This window comes from Psammomys obesus, unplaced genomic scaffold, assembly GCF_907164565.1.
Source record: "Psammomys obesus unplaced genomic scaffold, mPsaObe1.curated_primary_1811, whole genome shotgun sequence".
NCBI lineage: Eukaryota > Metazoa > Chordata > Mammalia > Rodentia > Muridae > Psammomys > Psammomys obesus.
The window spans coordinates 3,377,922-3,400,086 of record NW_026596415.1 but is presented as its reverse complement, the minus strand read 5'-3'; the positions used below and the strand labels follow the sequence as shown (position 1 = coordinate 3,400,086).

Below are 22,165 nucleotides of genomic sequence, written 5' to 3'. Positions count from 1 at the left end.
CAGCCTAAGCTACAAAGTGAGACCCTGTCTCAAAACAACAAAACCAAAAGACAGACAGGCTCTGACTTCTACACATGTACCACGACACGCCCTTTTCCCACAAAAAGCAAAACAACCACAAAAAACAAACCAGTTATCCCAAAACCAAACTCACTGTTATTTCAACTTCCTCGATACAGGTGTGAATATGCAGCACCGCATTATACCCCGGGCAAATGATGGACTTGTGCTCTATAATCACTATCTGTCAAATTGAAACAAAACAAAATCGTCTCTTGACACAATTTTATCTTCAATGTTCTAAAGGTATAACATCCCAAAAAGTAACAGAAATCACTTTCTTTTAATGTGCTATACCTTGTTATTTGTTTACAGGACAGCTCAAGTTGCCCAACCTCAGCTCAACTGTAAAAATTCCACTGTTTAGAGACTAGCAAGTGCTTGGTTGATCTCAGTTCAACAGGCAGACTAGACTTTTTCTGAGAAGCCTTCACTATATATTACCCATGGAACTAATGTAACAAATCAGCCTCCACAAGTTACCTAGATGTGATCTTCCTAAAGCTTATCCATTTCTCAACACTCAAGGCCCAGTCAGTAAAGAAGTTAAAATAAAAACAACAACAAAAACTTTAGCCATACTTTTTTTTTTTGGGGGGGGGGGAAGGGGGTGGAGAGTTAAGATTTGGTTTTATGTGTATGAGTATCTTGCCTGCATGTTTGTTGTGTTCCACCTGCAAGCCTGGTGCCTAAGGAGGCCAGAACAGGGTGCCGGATCTCATGGAATTGGAGTTACAGATAGTTGTAACCTGTAGGAACTTGGAACTGAACCCAGGTCCTCTGTGAGAGTAATAGCCACTGATGTTAAACAGTACTCAAAGATTTCTGTTAATGGTAGCACTCATCTGCTGTTACTCTTCCAAGGTCAGGTTAAATATGTTTGAACCAAGTCTAAAAACACACTGGGTCTGGATGTGAAGACAACTATGCTGTAGTCAAATCAAAGAAACTAAACTAAACATTTATTGATGATAGATCATTGTCTGTCTTTACAAAGTGATATTTCTAAATTTTACTAAAAACCAAAAATAAAATGGAATTTATAAAAAACAAACAAAAACCTACCTAGTAAATTCTTATAGCATCTTGAAATTGTGAGATATTATGGTTGTGATGTACACACGAGTTCATCTGATGCTGGTTGTGTGGCAAGTCACAAATATTCAGGTCATTCTAAGCACTGAGGTTTTAACAACCATGAAGATGAATGAAGAAACTTGTTTACCTGGGCATCAAATGTGCGTCCAGAATGACAAAGATTATTAAGATCACAAAGGATGAATCCTGGTAGAATCTCTTCTTCTTCAATTCCTTTCAGTCTGATTTTGAGGTTTTCACCTGGAGCTACAGAGTCCGTTTCTACATCATCAGACAGTATTCCAAGAACTTCCACGTTGTGCTTAAAAAGAAACCAAAGTTGGAGGTTTTGTGACATATGCATTGCATTATAGGACGTAAAATGACCTCAATGCTTATTTGCTAAGAAGGTACAAATTCACAAGTCAAAAAGAAAGGGGATCAATTCCAGGGACTTGTATGTGTCAGCAAGACTCTGCTACTTGCTACAAAGCTGCACTGGTCACACTTGCTATTTTTAACTATTATATGCTAACAAGTTCTAAACAGAATACAGAACAAACTTCATTTTTCAAATTAACGACAAGATCTGGAATCGGTAGGAGGCACATGTCCAGGCATACCTTTGAGGGATTACCCTGGGTATGCTTGAACAGAATTACCTTAAGTTAACTGATATGGGAAGAACCACCTTTACTCATTCCCTGAGTTGGGTATCTACACTATAAAAAGTTCTGCTTACTTCTCATCTTCCTTACTCTGAATGCACTGAGATCAGCATCTTCAACCTTCTGAAGCCTCGACTCTCCTACCAAGATGGACTGTATCCTTTAACTAAGAGCAAAAATAAAGCCTACTTTCTTTGAGTTGCCTCACTCAACATCCCCAAATTATTTACTTTATGCATCAATATTTTGCCTGCAGGTGTCCCACATGTACGCCTGGTGCCCTCAAAGGTCAGAAGTAAAAGCACTAGATCCCTCAGACCTGGAGTTAGGTTTTATTGGGAACCACATGTGAGTGCTGGGAACTGAACCCAGGTCCTCTGCAAGAGCAACAAGTGTTCTTTAATACTGAGCGATCTCTCCAGCTGCCTTGACTTGCTTTTAGAAAATTACTTTTGTTTATGTATAGGTGTGTGTTGTCTGGGTGTAGTGTCATGCATGCAATGTCTGTTGAGGCCAGAAGGCGGCATAGGGTCCCCTGGAGCTGGAATTAGAGCCATTGATAAGGGTAAAGCAAGTACCTCTTTAAGTGCTGAGTCACTCTCCAGCGCCTCCTTTGAGTTGCTTTTCTCAGGGTATTTTACCATAACCACAAGAAACTAAGACAAATACCAAATCTAATAATTGTATTTTTACCTCTTTAGATGCAAATTTCAGATTTAAAAAATTATTTCCCTACAACAGGTCAATCCTGAAATAAGTGTTTCTGAAAGTTATCTTAACAACAGAATTTTTAATGCATATTGTTTAGGCTGAAGAAATGGCACAGTGGTTAAGAGCATTTGCTGCTCTGCAAAGGACTGTTCAATTCCCAGCACCCAACTGGTGGCTTATAACTATTTCTAATTCCAGTTCCAGGAAAGCCAATGCTCCCTTCTGGCTGCACCAGGTGTACATAATGTACAGATGTAGGCAAAGTACTCATATATGCAAAATAAAAATGAGTAAATCTCTTTTTTCAAACATACAGTTTAATGAGTGCAGGATTTTCTTGTAGGAAAGGAACTAGACAGTCATGTGCTGCAATGGTCAGCACAGTATTGTTAACGTACTAAATGCCATTTGTTCTTTTGTTTCAACAGGGCACAGCACTGCATGGTAAGGATGGGGAGAGTGATACAGGCATTGCAACTACAGGATTACATGTATTATTTGTTTAAAAGCAAGAGGATAGCAAAAAGTATTTAGCTAGAAAGTACTAAAAATATCAATTTGTCTTAGAATAATTTTATAATACCTCAAAGTAGAAATCATCAAACCTACCTTTAAACCCACTAACAAGAATTTTTGTTTGTAATTGTGTATCTGGTGTGGGGTGCATGGAGAAAAGAGGAGGTCAAAAGACAATTCTGGTGAAGTAGTTGCTCTCCTCTCACCTTATGTGGGTTTTAGGTATCAAGGGTCAAGCCTTTTACCTACTGAGCCACCTTGTCAGCCCTTAACTTAATGTTTTTCTTTTTTTGGTTTTGAGACAGGGTTTCTCTATACAGTCCTGGAACTCAGTCTGTAGACCATGCTGGCCTCAAACTCAAGAGATCAGCTTGCCTCTGCCTCCCAAGTGCCACTACACCTGACTTAATTTGATTACAAGCTACCTAAGTTGACCTCAAACCCTTATATAACCTATTATGAATGACCCTGAACTCTGAATTTTCCTGCCGCTGCCTCCCAGTTGCTGAGATTATAGATATGCACTACCACATCCAGCTTTAAAATGTTTAATTGTAAAATACATTTATACCAAATGAGTACAATTGCCTACAGAGTCCAGGAAACATCATGGAGCTCCTAAAACTGGAGACAGGTAGAGATGCAGGCTGGCCAAATTGCTAGAACCAAACTTGGGTACTCTTCAAGAGCAGCAAGCAAAGCACTCACTCACTTGAGTCCCTAATGTTTACTATCTTAAAGCATAAAGCTTGGCAGTAATAAGTTCATAAATGAATGAATGAAGTTAATTCTGCAAAGAAATCAAACTTCAAAACTCTTCATGTTGCAGTGTGGCAGTACACACACTCAAAAAACACCACCTCTTCATTTCTAAGCACTTCAACCACCATTATTTCCAGGGATCTCACATAAAATCACACAGTATCTGTGGGCCTGGGAATGTGACCCAGTGGTAGAAGGCCTCCTTAGCATGCATAAGGCCCTGGTTTAAACTTCCAGTACCATAAAAATAAAACACAAATCATTATTTGACTTTCTGTGACTGGCTTTCAATTTGCATAATGTCATCTTAAGCTCTTTCATGTTAGAGTATGTTATAGTTTCCTTTTTTTAAAGAGTAGTGAGAATATTTTTTATTTTTAATCTTTTACAGGTATGAGCCTTCTGACATGGGTGCTGGGATTGGAACCCACATCTTCTGGAAAAGCTCTCTGTCTAGTTCTAAAGTATTGAGAATTTTATTAAGTGTAAGACATAACAAAGAAAGTCTTGAGCTAATGGGAAGGATTCTAAATCGGTTCACGGCTCAATTTTTCTAGTGTATACACATGCCACATTTTGTGTAACCAAACTTTTGGCTACAGTGAAATTGTGCTACTATGAGCATGGTTATACAAACAGCTCAGACTGTCAGGGTCAGAGAAACTTTTCCAATAATGGATTCCAAAATGATCCTTGGGGGGGTGGGGGGGGTGGGGATATAGTTAATGGTCAAGTGCCAGTTTAGACAGGGCCCTTAGTTTGGGGGTAGGAGGTGTTTAAGAGTAACAACAACAAAAAAGAACCCCAAAAGATTTTTTAAAAATCCATGAAAGTATAGTCATGCATATTTTATTCTGTGGCATCTAAATGACACAGACACACCAGGACTGAACCTGAATTTTCTTCCATGGCTCTCCTTATTTGTTTTGTCAACTAAAGCACTTTTAAACACTCCAAATCCCTTATGTTATTGGCCCCTATTGATTATGAGAAAGGTTAACAGTTTCAAACCTTCATGAAGCACCTTCTAACAGTGTCAGCTGACCCTTTGTCACTTAATTTTTTTTTAACTTACTCACTTTACATCCTGATAGTAACCCTTCCTTTTTCCATCTATCCCCCTTCTTCCCTAGTCCTCAGAGAGGGAAAGCCCTTCTCCCCTACCATCTGATCCCAGACTATCAAGTCTCATTAGGACTGCCTGCATCCTCTTCCTCTGTGGCCTGGCTAGGCCACCCCACCTAGGGGAAATATCAAAGAGCAGGCATCAGAGTCCATGTCAGCCTCTGTTCCCCTTACTAGGAAACCCACATAAAGACTGAGCTGCCTATTGGCTACATCTGAGTCCTCTGCATGCATGGTCCTTGACTGGTGTTGTTAATGAATTTTTTTTTTTTTCTTCTTTTGACAAGGTTTCTCTGTGTAGTCTTGAAACTCTGTAGACTAGACTGGCCTTGAACTCAGAGATCCACCTTCCTCTGCCTCCTGAATGCTGGGATTAAAGGAAATGTGTCACCACTGCCTGGCCACCATATGTTCTTAAATTTCACACTGAGCATATAATAATTATTACTTATAAATCTTAAGTTGTTTTTTTTTTTTTTTTTTTTTTTTAGTGGAAATTCCCAAGTTTTTTAAAAGTTTAGGATCTGCAAATATTTTCAAGAGTAAATTTAAAAGAACACATACTAAACTCTTACCTTGTTTGGCATCATTACAAGCTGCTGGCCTTTACAAATAGATCCAGATTCCAGCTTTCCCAGGACCACAGTCCCCATATCCTATTGAAATTTAGAATAAAAAAAAAAAAAATTAAAACTTTCAGACTTTTATTGTTGATTATAGCAGGTAAATAAAAAGTAAAATTCTATGGGATTTAGTTATCAAGGAAAAAACTCTAACTTAAGTAATAGAATGTTTACAATTGTTTCTTAAACACAGAGAAGGTTTACAAATACTCCATAATTTGTATATTAAATAATAAAAAACACCTAAGATTCCAAACAAAATTTCATGCAGAAAACAGCACAGAATTTTATTTTATTTTATTTATTCTGTGGAACAGAACTTGGCTGTCCTGGAACTTACTCTGTAGACCAGACTGGTCTCAAGCTCACAGATCCTCCTGCTCCTGTCTCCCAAATATTAGGATTAAAGTGTACGCCATGACACCCACCTAGGAATTGTTACCGTCAAAGTTTAAAGATTACGCTGAGAGCATAGGATATAGCTCAGTGGCAGACAGCTTGCCTAGCGTATACAAGGCCCAAGCTGAGTTGTGCAAGCCCCTGTACTGCAAAACAAACTACCTAAGAAATAAAGCTGAAAATCCAAGTGAGACCAATGAAGTTTTTTTTTCCTTAGGGGTTTGAGATGTACAGAGTTGTTTTTGTGCAGACAGGGTTTCACTATGTAGCCCTGGCTAACATAGAATTTGCTATGTAGATCAGGCTGGCCTTGTGTTAATAGATCTACTAGTCTCTGCCTCCTAAGTGCTGAAATTAAAAGCACTGATTGGTCCATGAACCACCACACCCAATGAAGTGCACTCTGATAAAATAAGCCCTCATGTAAGATAATATTATAACTCTGCACTATTCTTGCAAGGCTATTTATTAATATCGACACTTTTAATGTGAAGAATCTTTCAAAACAGCAAATTTCACTGTATTAAGATTACAGCTAACAAATGACTAGCTTACTGAACCACTGAACATATTCATACAAAGCTTAAGTAAATCATGGTCTTCCATAAACAAATACTCAAAAGGATAAAACATTTCAAAACACGATGATTTCATCTCCCCTGAAATATAGTAACTTTAATATTTGTAATACCTTGTACTTATCGACAATTGGCAGCCTGATTGGTCCATCAACGGATCTATTGAAGTTTGGCAAATTATCCAGATATGGAATAAATGGTAAGCCACTGAGAACAAAACAATATCCATTAAAGAAAGTTAACATAATAACTTCTAAAATCTAAGAAGTTACACTATTGTAATTTAAACAACAAGAAAATCATAACATTATTTTCCTATGCACATTTTTTTTCACTTAATATATTTTCATTTCATGAAACTCAAACCCCAGAAAATTAAAATAAAAACAATATATCTTACTTTTAAAAGTTCCCTAGGCTAGGTTATGATGACACAACCCTGTAATCCTAGGACTTGGGAGGTTTAGATGAGAGCTTAATAAATTCAAGGCTAACTTGGGCTACATAGTAAGATTCCTGTCTGAAAACAGAACACAACAAAACAGAAAACTACAAACACACAAAGCTTATCTGGATGTGTTTGTGTGTGAGCTTGTTCATATGGGGTCACAGGACAGTTTACAGGAATCGGTATTCTCCTTTAATGGTCCGAGCCCTGGGGAAGAACTAAAGCAATGGTTTGGTAGCAACCAAGGACCTTGACCCACTGAGCCATGCTGGCCCAGTTTCCCTATAACTTTATGTTGATTAGAAAAAATGTTTTGTAGCTGGGTGTGGTGGCATGTGCCTGTAATCCCAGCACTCAGGGAGGTAGGGGCAGGTGTATTGCTGTAAGTTCGAGGCCAGCCTGGTCTACAAAGCAAGTACAGGACAGCCAAGTGCTAGGATCAAAGGAATGCGTCACTGTGCACGGTTCCCCTTTACTTTGACTGTGAGGCAACACTGTCTGTCAAGACTGTCTGTTTTGTAGTAATGACAAGCTGATCCTAACATATATATGGATGTTCAAGAGACAAAGAGGGCAATTTTAAAGCTCTACAGCGAAGATACAATAGTCTTAGAGCTGAACAGAAGAGAACTGAGGGATAAAAATAAAAAACCCTCAACATTTATGGCCATTTCATTTCTAATGAGGGTGGTAAGACAACACAGAAATTATTCCATAATTGGATACCAAAGCAAAATGGACCTAGCTAGGTAAAGACAATAACCTTACACAAAAACGAAAGGCCATAAACCTTACACAGGAATGACCTGAAAGCTAAATATTAAAAATAAAAGTTTTTTTTTAGTATTTAGATTTGTGTTCATTTACTGTTTTTTTTTTTTTTTTTTTTTTTTTTTTTTGAGACAGGGTTTCTCGGTTGTAGCCCAGTTGTCCTCTGCCTCCAGAGTGCTGGGTATGTTTATATTTTTATCTCATGTTTGCTACGTGTTTTGTCTGTATAATGTATGTGCATCACGTGCATACCTACTCTCACAGGAGTTTAAAAAAAAGGGCATCAGCTCCCTTAGATTTGAAATTACACATGGTTGTGAGCTGCCATGTGGGAGCTGGTAACCAACTTCCAGGTCCTCTGTAAGAGCAACAAGTGCTCTTAACAAATGAGCCTTTTCTCCAGCCCTGAAAACCTAAAATCTTAACAATTACTTAATTACTTTAGAAACTAGATTGCCTCATCCTCTTCTGCGGGGCTAAATCTTTGACCTTGGATCAGCCAATGTATTCACTCACTCATGAGTATGTGCCATGGTGCCCTGGTGCCCTGGTACATAGAAAACAACTTGCAGAAATTTGTTTTCTCTTTCTAGCATGAAAGTTTCAGGGAAGGGGCTGGAGAAATGGCTCAGAGGTTAAGAGCACAGGTTGCTCTTCCAGAGGTCCTGAGTTCAATTCCCGGTGACTACATGGTAGCTCACAGCCATCAATAATGAGATCTGGTGCCCTCTTCTGACATGCAGGCAGAACAGTGTATAAACAAATAAAAATATTTTTAAACAAAAAGACAGTTTCAGGGAGTGAACTCACCAGGGTTGGCAGCAGGCACTATAATATGCTGAGCCATCTCACTAGGTATGTTTTAAAAAACAAAACAAAACAAAACACAGATGTGCTGACTCACATTCCTAATTCCAGGACTGCTGAGAGAAGATGGAAGAGAAGCAGAGATGGGAGAATCACATGAAAGATTGTGGGCCAGCTGGCGTAAAATGAAGCAGCAGAAATGAGAGGCCCTGCCTACTAAGCAAGAAAGGTGAGAGAGAAGTAACTTCTACCAGCTGTCTTCTGACCTCCACCTAGACATTGTAGCACACATAAATCTGCACTCATATGCACAATGGAAAATAGGAATGAACAGATGAGGTATAAATAGCTCAACTGATACAGAACACACTCAGTATATGCAGGGCTCTAGACTCTATCCAAAACAAACAAGTAGGAATAAAAGAAAGGGAAGAAATTTAATATAGAATGGAAAAAAAAATACTTGCTAATTATAATTTATCAAGTAAGGACTTATACATAAGAAACCTTTTTGGGTTTTTTGTGTGTTTGACTAAGTGGTACTGGGAAACTGAACGGGGGGGGGGGAGGGCTCAGGCTTGTAAGGCAAGAAGCCTACGGACTTGAGTTATAGGCCAAAGCACCCATAAAGAATTCATAAGACTCAAAGAAGACCCGATAGGCCTGGAGAGATGGCTCAGAGAGTTAACTTCCTGTAATGCCAGCACAAGGACATGAGAGTCTGGAAGCCAGCACCCATGTAAAAGATGGTGCATGCACCTGTAACTAGTACTGGGGAGGAGAAGACAGATCCCAGGGCTCATTAGTCAGTCATTCTACCTACTACACACAGCACACATACCAAAATAATAACAACAATAATAAAAAAATAAAAAGGACCACAACATCATTTTTTAAAAGGCAAAGGTCCTAGTATTTTTAACACCAAGACTACAGGCAAATCTTTTCCAATTACTATTAAGATATGCCCATCCTCCCTTTAAAAAAGTAAGAAAACATTACTCACATGTACCAAGGACAGAAATCTGATTGCTCTTTGAGATTTGCTCCCGTCAGTCCTGAGCAGGGCATAAAATGAATGTCCTTTTTGGGATTGAAGCCAACTTTTTTCAAAAATGGTACTAGTTTTTCTTTACATTCTTCATACCTATGAATATTTAGAAAAACTCAATTATGCCAACTACATGAACTCTCGTTTCATAAGTAAACAAATTAAAGCTCAGAAAAATTGGTAGAAAAAATGTAAACAATAAAAAAGTCCTTTTACATCACTGACATATCTGTAAAAAACCAGGAAAGCATCTAAGCTTACCTCTCATTGCTCCAGTTCACTGTTGGATCATCCATCTTATTAATTAGCACAATTAAATGTTTGACACCTGCTGTCTTTGCCAACATTGCATGCTCTCTTGTCTGTCCTCCTTTTTCAAATCCGGTTTCAAACTCTCCTTTCCTGGCTGATATAACCTATTCAAGAAATCAAGTAACTTATCTTCAACATTCACGAGTCCATCTGTCCTGTTGCCTGTCCCTGTACTACCCGCCCCCAACCTTCACCAGCAAAAACTCCAAACTGTAACATCTGTAAGAAGGCTTTCCAAGGAGATGGGAGCACGTGTTTTACATTGGACATGTCTGAATTGCTTAAAGATTTGAGGGTTTGAAGTCTGTTGGTAGTGGTGCACACCTTTAATCCCAGCACTCAGGAGGCAGAGGTAGACAGGGTTAGAGGGCAGCCTGGTCCATAGTGTAAGTTTCAGGAAAGCCAGGGCTACACAGAGAAACTCTGTCTCAAAAAACCCAGAAGATTTGAGGGTTTGGAGTTGAGTAGGTATGGCTCATTAGTAGAGTTATTTCTGTGTGCTGGGCCAAGTATTAAAACAAACATAAATGTTTTTCTAGCTCTTTACATATAGTTCAAACATCTTTTCAGGGAAAGGATGTGATAAAATGTGTGTTTAGATATTCATATACACATATCTATATATGTGTATATCTATACGAGCAATATACATACACACACACATGCAGAGAGAGAGAGAGAGAGAGAGAAAGAGAGAGAGAATCTGTGTCTCTCTACATATGGGTCCCTGCTAAGGCCAGAAGTACCAGATACACTTGGATCTTGAGTTACAGGCAATTATGAGCCACTGGACAAGAAAGATGAGAATCAAACACAGGTCTTCTGCAAGAGCAATATGTGATGTTAACCACTAAGCCACCTCAGCCTCTACTGGGTTTAATCCCTAATACTACAAACAAAACAAAAATTTTAAGAGTATATGCTGAACATACTTGTAATCCTAGCATTTGGGACTCTAAAGCAAGAGGATAATGAATTTGAGGACAGCATGTAGTACCAAACAAGAAGGGAAAGGAGGAAACTAGAAACAAGAAATTAATTTCAATCTCTTTGGGATTAGAATTAAAACAAACAACAACAACAACAAAATGACTACATTAAGACATACAGATAATAGCAACAAGAAAAATTTTAATGTATCTGTGAATTGTGAAGAGCTCATGGGCAGAGAAGAGTGACAAGAATTAGTATTGTGACTATGTGATACACTACAACTTTTTTGTTGGTTTTTTGTTTTTCCAGACAGGGTTTCTCTGTGCAGCCTTGGCTGTCCTGGACTTGCTTTGTAGACCAGGCTGGCCTAAAATTCACAGAGATCCACCTGCCTCTGCCTCCCTGAGTGCTGGGATTATGGGGATATGCCACTGCGAACAGCTTCACTACAACTTTTAAAAAGTGAATTAGAATATTAAAGGCAGGCATGTGGAGTACAACTGAAGTTAGAGGCAAGCAGATTTCTGACCAGGACACCTGAAGTTACAGAGCCTGTTTCACAAATCAGTGATAGAGAACTTGCATAGCAATATGCAAAGGCCATGGGTTCAAGCCTTTCCTATAAAAAAGAAAAGATACACCTTGGGCTATTAATAAATATGCACGTAACAAAAATGTCTTTCTTACCAGTACAGCCAAGTCAGCTTGAGAGGCACCACCAATCATATTTGGGACAAAACTCTTATGGCCAGGAGCATCTAGAATTGTAAAATGCTTCTTTTCTGTTTCAAAATAAGCACGACCAACTTCTACTGTTTTACCCTTGTCTCGCTCTTCCTGATTTGTGTCTAAGGCCCAAGACAAGTACCTGGAAGGATTTTAAAAAAAAAAAAAAAATATATATATATATATATATATATTATCTTTAAAATATTCCATTAAACATGTAATTAAACGTAACATCCAGTTTCATGTCCACTATTATAAAAGAGTTGTGAACTTTTCTCACAAGGGATTGAACCCAAGCTTTTCCCTCAGCTAGGCATTTACTCTACTACTCACCTATACTTCCAGATATGTAAAGTTTAAAAATCAAAATAAAAGGGGCTGGAGAGCTGGCTCAGTGGTTAAGAGCATTGGCTGCTCTTCCAGGGGTCCTGAGTTCAAGTCCCAGCAGCTGCATGGTGGCTCACAGCCATCTATAATGAGATCTGGTGCCCTCTTCTGACATGCAAGCAGAACACTGTATACATAATAATCAATAAATCTTTAAAAAAATCAAAATAAGGTTACTTACATACATGCAAGTATGCATGCACGAAAGCACATGTAGGCACACATGTGCACATACACTAATATCTTTTCTCTTATCACTGAAAGCTAATGACTATCAATAATTCTACTTCTTTTTTCCTTTTAGTACTTATTTATATGATACATATCTTATGTAAAATTATATTTCTTTTCATTCGAAATGCCACTGCAACATTAAGTTCTACTCCTGCTTATAAATTTTATAAATAGCATCTTTTGGCCCCTTTGTTGAGACAGGGTTTCTCTGTGTAGCCCTGGGTGTACTGGAACACACATTGATCTGCCTGCCTCTGCCTCTCAAGGGATAGGATTAAAAGTCTGCACCTCCACTAGCTAACAATATAACTATAATCTTTTCCTTTAAATTATTTATAGTATTCTGTGTGCATGTACACCTGAATGCCAGAACTATAATCTTTTAATGGTTACACAATTACTCAATTAAATGGATGGCTCATAATTTCTTAAACAATTCTTTGACTCCCAAATTTCCTTTGAATATGCTAGTAAACCATCAGAAACAGGTTGCTATGTATGATGTGAGAAAAAGAAAATTTTGCGTTTATTATACAGTATTTTAGACAGCAAAATTTTGTTTTAAATCATTTTATTGAGATAGGACCTCACTTTGTTGCCTCAAACTCCTGGGCTGAAAATATGTATTTGAATAGACTACAAAAACATTAAGGGTACCATGTTTCCTCAAAAGTAGTTCATAGCACCATGAAAGTTTACTATACCAAGTTTCTCTGTTTTTTTCTTTAGCTTCTCGTTCATATTTCTCAAGTGTCCTTTTGTCGACCATTCCAGTCAAATACCTGAAAAACGGTTAAAGACAGAAAAAAAAAAAAGTGCATACTTAATGACCGAGTAAAGTAAGGAACATGTTAAAGTTCGGGAGTCTGAACTATAGAAAACAGCTGTTCACAATCGAATTGCATTTGTTTATTTGTATGCATAAGCACAGTGGACTTGGGGAAGGCAGAGGACAATCTGCAGTAGTCAGTCTCTTCTACCACGTGGGTCCCAGAGATTGAGTTCAGGTGGTTAGCTTTGGTGACCTTTGTCCACTAAGCTATCTCACTAATCAAAAGTAAATGTACCATTCATAGAACTAGTTTAAATATAAAAAGGTATCATTTCAAATTATTAGATAAAAGGAAAAGTACTTCATAGTGAAAACTGTTATTTGACACTTTACCAAGGTATCCTGAGTTCACTGTCAGTACTTTGTAAAACACATTAAATATGTAAAACATTGTTGATAGCACAATACCCATAGAACACAAACTATAGTATGTCTTCTGTGTTTGTTAGTTTGTTTGTTTGTTTTTCTGAGACAGGGTTTCTCTGTTGTAGCCCTGCCTGTCTGTCCTGCAACTTGCTTTGTAGGGCTGACCTCCAATTCAGCATGTGCTGCCAACTGACCAAGTTTTGTGATATTCTTTTTCTTTTTTGGTTTTACAAGACAGAATTTCTCTGTGTAGCCTTGGTTGTCCTAGACTCCCTTTGTAGACCAGGCTGGCCTCAAACTCAGACATCCACCTGCCTGCTGGGATTACAGGCATGTACAGCACGCCCAGTTTTGTGGAGTTCTTAATACAGAAAAAGTATCAGTTATATCCAAACTGTAAAACATTATTTAAACAAACAGTTAAGATTCTTTAAATTACTAAGGTCAGTGGCTGGAGAGATGGCTCAGCAGTTAAAAGGTTTTGCTGTTCTTCAGAAGACTTTAGTTCAGTTCCCAAGACTCTCATAAGGCAGCTCACAACTACCTGTAACTCCAACTCCAGGAGAGCCAACACTCTTTCCTGGTCTCCTGGTCTACTTGTACTAACACACACATACACTTTTTAAAAAGGGAGGTGGGACTGGAGAGATGGCTCAGCAGTTAAGAGAACTTGTCCTCTTGTAGAGGACCTGGGTTTCGGCCCCGTTACCAACATGGGAGCTCACAAATGCCTGTAACTACATTCCAGGAAATTCAACACTCTCTTCTAGCCTGCTCAGGCACATGCGCACACATAATACAAGCAGGCACATATACACATAGATGTAATTAATTTAAAAAAATTTAAAAAGATTACTAAGCTTATAAAAGGAAAACTGGAAATGTTACAGATTGAGGGCTATGGCAATATAACACCACCATGTTACAATTCAAGAACATAAAAAGTAACAACGAAAGCCGAGCCCACACCTGTCATCCCAGAACTTGGCGAGGCAGAGGCAGGCTGTTCTCTGTGAGTTCCAGGCCAGCCTGGTTTACAAAGTGAGTCTAGGGCAGCCAAGGCTACACAGAAAAACCCTGTCTCTAAACAAAACAAAAACCGTATGGAAGAACTGGTGAATTTCAATTAAGATCTGTTGTTTAATTTTATAAATGATCTTCAAACAGGTGTGGTTGCATCCTACAGGGAGGTAGGCAAGCCAAACAATCAATGAACCAACAATCAACAGTTGAAGCTTTCTGCCCCTGAAATATTTTTTAACAGTGCTAAGGGGTGAATCCAAGACCTTCTGCATGGTTGGTGAGTTAGTACTCTTGATACTTACATCCCAGCCCTCGTTTTCCAATTTAGATTACCGGACCATAGTTTGTGTATGACTTTCACACTAGGGTAAACTGAATAAAGTGACTATAGGAACTTTGTATTGCAATCTTTCTGTAAGGCCAACACATACATACACATATGCATGTGAACATGTAAGACTAAAAATTTTTGTATTAAAGATCCTTTAATATATCTTAAAAACCATTCTATATTATATGTATGTATATAAGTTCTAATGTAGAGGCAATAAAGTCCTGTCAAGTATGACTTATCAAAGAGAGATTATAGTTTTAAAAAAGCTTTTGTCAGTGTAAGACTATCTTGTTTAAATAGCTCACTAGTAATGCATGGTAGCTTTTATTCAATCCAAATCAAAGCCCCCATCACTCTCATTCCAAATAAGATCCACATAATCACCTACAATATGTTCTTCACAGTATGAATACAAAAAAGAAAAAGTGCCACCCCAACTATAGTCCATCAACAAAATCCATACTATCTCAAATACCATGAAATAACACTAGCATCCACAGAATGTTATTAGCTAACTAAAGAGGTCTCCTTTAAGGAAATTTTCAGAAATCAACAACAACAGGATTACCACTTAGGACTACTCATTTATGCAATACAAGAGCATGCCCTCGTCTAAATTCTGAGAAGGAATTACAATTTTAGGACCTTTTTTTTTTTTTTAAATCAAAGATTTATTATGTATACAGTGTTCTTTCTGCCTGCAGGCCAGAAGAGGGCACCAGATCTCATTATAGATAGTTGTAAGCCACCATGTGGAACTTAGGACATCTGGAAGAGCATCCAGTGTTCTTAACCTCTGAGCCATCTCTCCAGCCCTAAGACCTTTTAATTAATTACAAAGATGTATCAACTGGGAAGGTAGGTCAGTGGGTAGGGTTTACTCTATAAGTCCTAACAACCCTAGTTCAGATCCCTAGAATCCAGACATGGCAGCACTTTGTAATCCTAGTCCATTTACAGACAGATGGGAAGCCGCGAGTGGGGTGTAAGGACAGCTAGCCTAACATACACAGCAACAAATAAGAGACCCTTTCTCAAACAAGGTGGAAGGTGAAACAGTTATTTCCTTTCTCCTTCATATATACACCACGGCATGTGCTCCTCTCACAAATGCACATATATCAACATACACACATGCAGAAAGATTTTTAAGAAACTGTCAATACCAAAATGCATTACTACAGGTCTTTCAGTGTCTTTCCAAGTAGGTGGCTTGTACAGAATAATATTGGTTCAGTGTTTATACCACTTGTCACACAAATGTATGAACTGAAGTTTAGATCCCCAGAATCCATGTAAGTGTCAGGTCAGAGCAGTAGGTCTGCCCTGCCTGTTATTCCAGACCCAAAGGCAAAGAGAGAGAATCCTGAAGTAAGATGACTAGTGAGATTAGCCAAATCAGGGAGCTCTGGGTTGACTGAGATCTTGCCACAATAAATAAGCTATACCAATCTTCGACCTTATGTATGCAAACGCATGTGTAGACTAACATACATGCACACCTCTTTCCCTCTTCAATTAAAAAAACAAACAAACAAAAAAACAACTTAGAATGATAGACTACTTGCCTTTGATGAAATCCACATAAATTTCAGAAGCAAAGAATAGCTCACTCATGAGTCAAAATCGAACTTTTGATTTCAGAATGTAGCTCTGGAGCAGAGCTCGTTTAGTATACTCAGATCCTGGCTTAGAAAACCCAAAGCAGCCTGGCAGGTGCCACACAGCCGTAATCCCAGCACTCAGGGGGCAGAGGCATGCAGATCTCTCTGAGTACGAGACCACCCTGGTCTACAAAGTGAGTCCAGGACAGCCAAGGCTACACAGAGAAACCCTGTCTCGAAAGACCAGGAAAAAACAAAACACAGTGATTGTTGCTCTTGCACAGGACCTGGGCTCATTTCCAGGTACCCACATAGTAGCTCATAAACTTTTTAACTATTTCCAGGTGATATATAACCCTCCTACCCTCCAAAACACACAAACACAGGTTTCTCTTGTGCAGCCTGGCTGTCCTAGAACTCTCTGTAGACCAGGCTGGCCTTGAACTCACAGAGATCTGCATACTTCTGCCCCAAGAGCTGGGATTAAAGGCATGCCCCACCAGTGTCTGGTTGACAAGATTCCCTCTTCTGGCCTCAGTGGACACAAGGAATGTACACTGTGCAATACATATATAAAAACATTAATACACATAATAATATATCTTATCCAACCCAGAATGCTAGCTTTCATTAAATTACAGATGCTTCTCAACTTGCCATGGATTCTCTCTTCTCTTACTTCACTACCAGTCAAAGTACCTTTTAGCCAGATATGGTGGTATTTAATCCCTACACTTAGGAGGCAAAAACAAGACGACAAGCTCAAGGCCTACACAGTGAGACCCTGTCCCCCAAAAACAAAGCAATTTTATCTGGGCATTTATGAGATAGAGCCAGAAAGTTCAGGAGTTCTGGGTAATCTAAGACTGTATACTTGTTAAGGCCAGCCTGGGAAATATGCTTCCTCCAATATAAAATATAAATAAAACACCTAAACTACCTAACATCATTGCTTAGTCTAACCTCCCTTAAAAAAATTCAGATCACTTATATTAACTTACTGTCAGGCAAAATCAAGTGACAGAAAAGCCCACTTAATATCACAGTGTAAAACAATCTCATTTACAGACACAAAAGGGCACATAAACACACACATACACACAAACCCCCCTATCTAGCTGACACTAGCATCAATACACTGTAGAGGACTGTTTAGCTTGGTGATTATAGTGATTCAGTAACTGGAAGCTATTGTTCACTGTCACTGCCGGCATCAAAAGGAAGATCAAACCACCCAGAAAAGATCAAAGTTAGTATGATTTCTAGTTAATGCCAGGAGCCATCTGTATATTAACTAAGGCTTTCTTATCTTTCATATAACTTTATAACAGTATGTTATATCTAAAACACATTATTTATATATATTCATATCTTAAGTATAATTATTTTAAAATAATTAAATGATATTTATATAGTTATATATTAAAATAAAATATAGTCTTTTTCATAAGCTGGAAAAAAGCCTCAGTGATTAAGAGCACTGAAGGCCCAGTTCTATTCCCAGCACCCACATCAGACACCTGTAATTCTCATACCAAGGGGATTTAGCAAACTCTTTAGACCTTCCACACCCACCTACGTGCATGGATGCACATATATACATTCTCTCTCGCACATACATATATGCATACACATAAAAAAATCTTTAAAAATTTGTTGGTGTTTTGGAGACAAGTTCTCATTATGTATCACTGGCTAGCCTGGAACTCTTCGTAGGTAAAGCTGGCCTTGAACATATAGATATCCACCTGCTTTTGCCTTCTAAGTGCTGGGATTAATTAAAGGTTCAGTGGTTAAGAGCACTGGCTATTCTTCCAGAGGACCTAGGCTCAATTCCCAGCACCCACATGGGAAGTCACAACTGTCTGTAACTCCAGACAGGGAATCTGATACCCTCACACAGACATATAGACAGGCAAAACACCAATGAACATAAAAAAAAAAAAAAAAAAAAAAAAAAATTGAAAAAGGAAAGAAAAAGATTTCTTAAGAGAGGAAAATGGGACAATCACTTTGTCAGTAAAAGCTCTTGCTCAGCAAGCATGAGGAACAAGTTCAAATCCCTAGCATCCAGATAAAAAGCTGGGCATGGAGGTGGGTGTCATGGTGAACAGTCTCAAAACAAAAACAAACAGCTGGACATGGCTTCCTATGACTGTAACTTAGGCACTGGGGGTAAGGGTGGATAGGATAGAGATAAGCAGATCCCAAAAGCCTCAGCCAGTCAACTCAAAGCCAAGAGCCTCCAGTTCAGTAAGAGACCCATTCCAATGCAATAAAGCAGACAGCAAGAGGAAGCCACATGATGTCCTCCAATTGCCTCTGCATGTATGGGCATATATGTGCACCAGTATTCATATGTAAATACCACCAACACACACATACACACCGTATTTTGTTTGTCTGTTTGTTTTAAGACAGGGTTTCTCTGTATGTAGCCCTGGTTGTTTTGTTTCTTAAGGATAGTTTTCAGAAACTATTCCCTGGGTGTGACAGTAATTAAAAACTAATGATGATACTACAATAAGAATTACTTAATACCTGTCTTCCCTATAAATGATTTGTTATTAAAATTCTAATTTGAGGTGGTAACCAATTTTTGTGGCAACAGGAACGCTTACAATGCCTGAAATTTATTCAATTAAATTAAAACTCTACCATTAGTTAAAAGAGAGACTTACATTATTTGCCCTCCAATGGTTGACTTGCCCGCATCTAAAAGGAACAGCAAAATATTGGAACATAGGTTAAAAACGACAACCAATATATAAAAATACAACGGCAGTTATTTTTGTTGTTGTTTTGTTTTTTTATTCTTTTGTTTGTTTGTTGAGACAGGGCTTCTCTATGTGTAGCTTTGGTTGTCCTGGAACTCACCTGTAGACCAGGCTCACCCGGAACTCAGAGATCCCCCTGCCTCTGTGCTGGGACTAAAGGCATGCACCACCACAGTCTGGAGATTTTTTTTTTCTTGTCATATACAATCGAGTCTTGCAAAAGCAACTGAACTATAATAGAACTGGGGATTAAATTCTAGAGACCCTCTTCCACGTACAATGAATGAAGCTAAGATTCCCTATAGGGCAATGATGACTGAGAAATACTTCCCTGACAAATCAGAAATAACATTTTAAAAAAGATTTTTGTGGACCTTCAGCTAGCAGCAAAGTACCAGAGAATACACATCCCCCAGAAAGCCTTAGAAGACAGCAAAAGCAGCTAAAGGACTTTTGTTAGCAGCCTATGTTGGCCTTGAACCTGATCCTCCTGCCTCTGCCTTGGGCTCCTAAGTGCCAGGATTACAGGCATGCTCCACTTTGCCAGGCCATGTGAGCAGACTTCCTCTCACTTTAGGAAACAGAGAACAGGCATTCCTGCAGATTTTAAAATTCGTTTTCTGGGGTATGATATGATAAAGGGGGAAAAGTCAAGCATGCTGAGGCACATCTGCAACCTACTACTCAGGCGGATGAAGCAGCAAGAGCCCGGGTTGAAGCCAGCCTTGACCATGACATAGTGAGTCCCTGTCTAGAGGTGGAGGGATAACACAGAATTCAGTATTTTCTTCTCACAATTTGACGATAAGTCAGAAAACACAAAATAAGGTCTTGTTTGTTTGGCTATATCAATTACTTGGCAAGCACCCTGAGGTTACTCTATGAATTTCATACAAAATTATGCTTAATCATAATAATGTTAACCCCATTAAAAGGAACTTATCAACTAAGAATAACAAAAAATACATACATTTCTTGGATACTAAGAGATATCACAGTATGGTAAAACATTACCAGTGGTTACAGACTAATTAATTATCCATTATACATATACTGAAGCTTCTTTTATGCTATTACAAACAGTTCATCTGCCCAGACTTTAAAAACAAAAAACTGGCAATTTTTTTTTCCAGCGGAAGCAAGTTGTTTTTTTTTTTTAAAAAAAAGCCAGGTGGCTTTAATCTCAGCACTTAGGAGGCAAAGGTAGGCAGATCCCTGAGTTCGAGGCCAACCTGGTCTCCAGATTGAGTTCCAGGACAGCCAGGCTACACAGAGAAACCCTGTTGCAAAAACAAAAACAAAAAACTAACCAACACACCAACAATTAAGAACACAAGGCACTCTTACATGTGACCCTGTGGTCAACTCTCAGTGCTGATTGTCTATGCAGAGCATTATAGATATTTCAGTGTTTTGACTCAGCTTTACTCATCATCTCCAAGTAGCTTAACAAGAGGTTCTACACGTTGATGTCTCTAATAACTCTGGTCATTGCTTAGGAATTCTATGAGGACAACTTACCAACATGCCCAATGAATACTACATTTACATGTTCTTTCTTAGGAGCACCTGGCGGTGCCACCACCGACTTAGGTTTTGGTATTTCTTCTTCCTCTTCCATCATTTCTTGGGTACTTTCCTCTTGTGGCCTTCCATCTCCTGAGGAACGACCCCCTGGCTCTGCTTCACTTATTTCTTCTTTGTGCTCCCATGATTCTTCTGGGGACATTTCTGTCTCTCCATTTTCTACCAAAGAAAGATATTTTAACTCAATATTCTAAAAAAAAAAAAAAAAAACAAAAAAAAAAAAACAAACCAAAACCTGCCTGCATTTTAACCACACAAGCTTTACTTAAGAACTTACTTAAGTCCCTCTCCTGACATCCATGACATAGGCTGAGATGGTAGGTTTTCAAGCTGGCTTTGGTGCTGACAGCAGAGAGCCATATACCAGAACTGATACTATCCTAGCATGGAGTCATTTCCTAAGAGTAGACTACACATAAACAAGCAGGCCACCACTCACAACACCAGCTATTACAGTGTCAACATGTGCTGACAGATGGGAAGAAAAGCAAAGTATAAAAACCAGATAAGGAGTATGAAATAATTTAAGAGATAAATTTTCTATGTAAACAGTAACTCTTTGGCATTAACTTTAATAGTCACCATGGAAATAGGAAACTTTTAGGAAATAGGAAACTTTTTTGTTGTTTTGTTACCTTTTTTTGGGGGGTGGGTTCAAGACAAGAGTTTTTCTGTATAACAAGAGCCTTGGCTGTCCTGGACTCACTTTGTAGACCATGCTGGTCTCGAACCCACAGAGATCCCCCTTGCCTCTTCCTTCTTGAGTGCTGGGATTAAAAAGTGGCGTGCTCAACCACATCCAGAAATAAAGCTATTTTTTGAAGGATGGAATTTTTTTGATGAAATGTTAGAGTTAGACACAATGGAGCATGCATGTCTGTAATCCCAGCATTCTGAAAGTAGAGGCAATAGGTTCAAATAGTTCAAGGCCATCTTGGAAAATGTGCCAGTCTAGGCTATAAAGACACAGTCTCTAGAAACAACAAGTACAACCTTTAAATTATTAGACTCCTTTACTCAATTCCATTTGCAATCAATAATTTGCCAGAGCTGTCTTAATGCTCAATTTGTTATACTTTCTAAAGTCTAATCGCAAAAACTTCAGTGTGGCTTAAGCACAAACATTTCAGTCATCAGAACACTTACATTTGCACCTTAAATCTGGAGAATGAAAGATTTCATATTACTGTTTTAGAATGGTCAGAAATTCTTACCAACAGGTTCTGAAAGTTCCATGCTAACAGCTGAATTTGAACCTAGAGAATAAATTGAAACATAATACATATCCATGAAACAGTATCTAATTTTACACATCACAGACAACTTAATGTTTTCTTGGTTAGACATTAAAAAAATTACCTTCACACAATAATGACGGTTCTTGAGAGGACTCCACAGGTGCTGGTTAAAAAAAGTAACTGTTATTAGAAATTAAGCTACACTTTATTTTC

At 38.4% G+C, this 22,165-nt stretch overlaps 1 protein-coding gene across 1 annotated transcript in view; it reads right to left on the bottom strand.

Moving 5' to 3' along the window:
* Gspt1 (G1 to S phase transition 1) overlaps positions 1-22,165 on the bottom strand; it is a 43,838-nt gene that overhangs the window by 6,602 nt on the left and 15,071 nt on the right. The window contains exons 2-13 of the mRNA XM_055597727.1: positions 22,074-22,115; positions 21,929-21,970; positions 20,649-20,873; positions 19,032-19,065; positions 12,896-12,973; positions 11,529-11,709; positions 9,858-10,012; positions 9,552-9,692; positions 6,633-6,726; positions 5,495-5,575; positions 1,286-1,459; positions 155-244 (exon numbers count right to left, since the gene is read on the bottom strand). Coding sequence (XP_055453702.1) covers positions 155-244; positions 1,286-1,459; positions 5,495-5,575; positions 6,633-6,726; positions 9,552-9,692; positions 9,858-10,012; positions 11,529-11,709; positions 12,896-12,973; positions 19,032-19,065; positions 20,649-20,873; positions 21,929-21,970; positions 22,074-22,115 — 1,337 coding nt within the window. The remainder of the gene's footprint in view (positions 1-154; positions 245-1,285; positions 1,460-5,494; positions 5,576-6,632; positions 6,727-9,551; positions 9,693-9,857; positions 10,013-11,528; positions 11,710-12,895; positions 12,974-19,031; positions 19,066-20,648; positions 20,874-21,928; positions 21,971-22,073; positions 22,116-22,165) is intronic.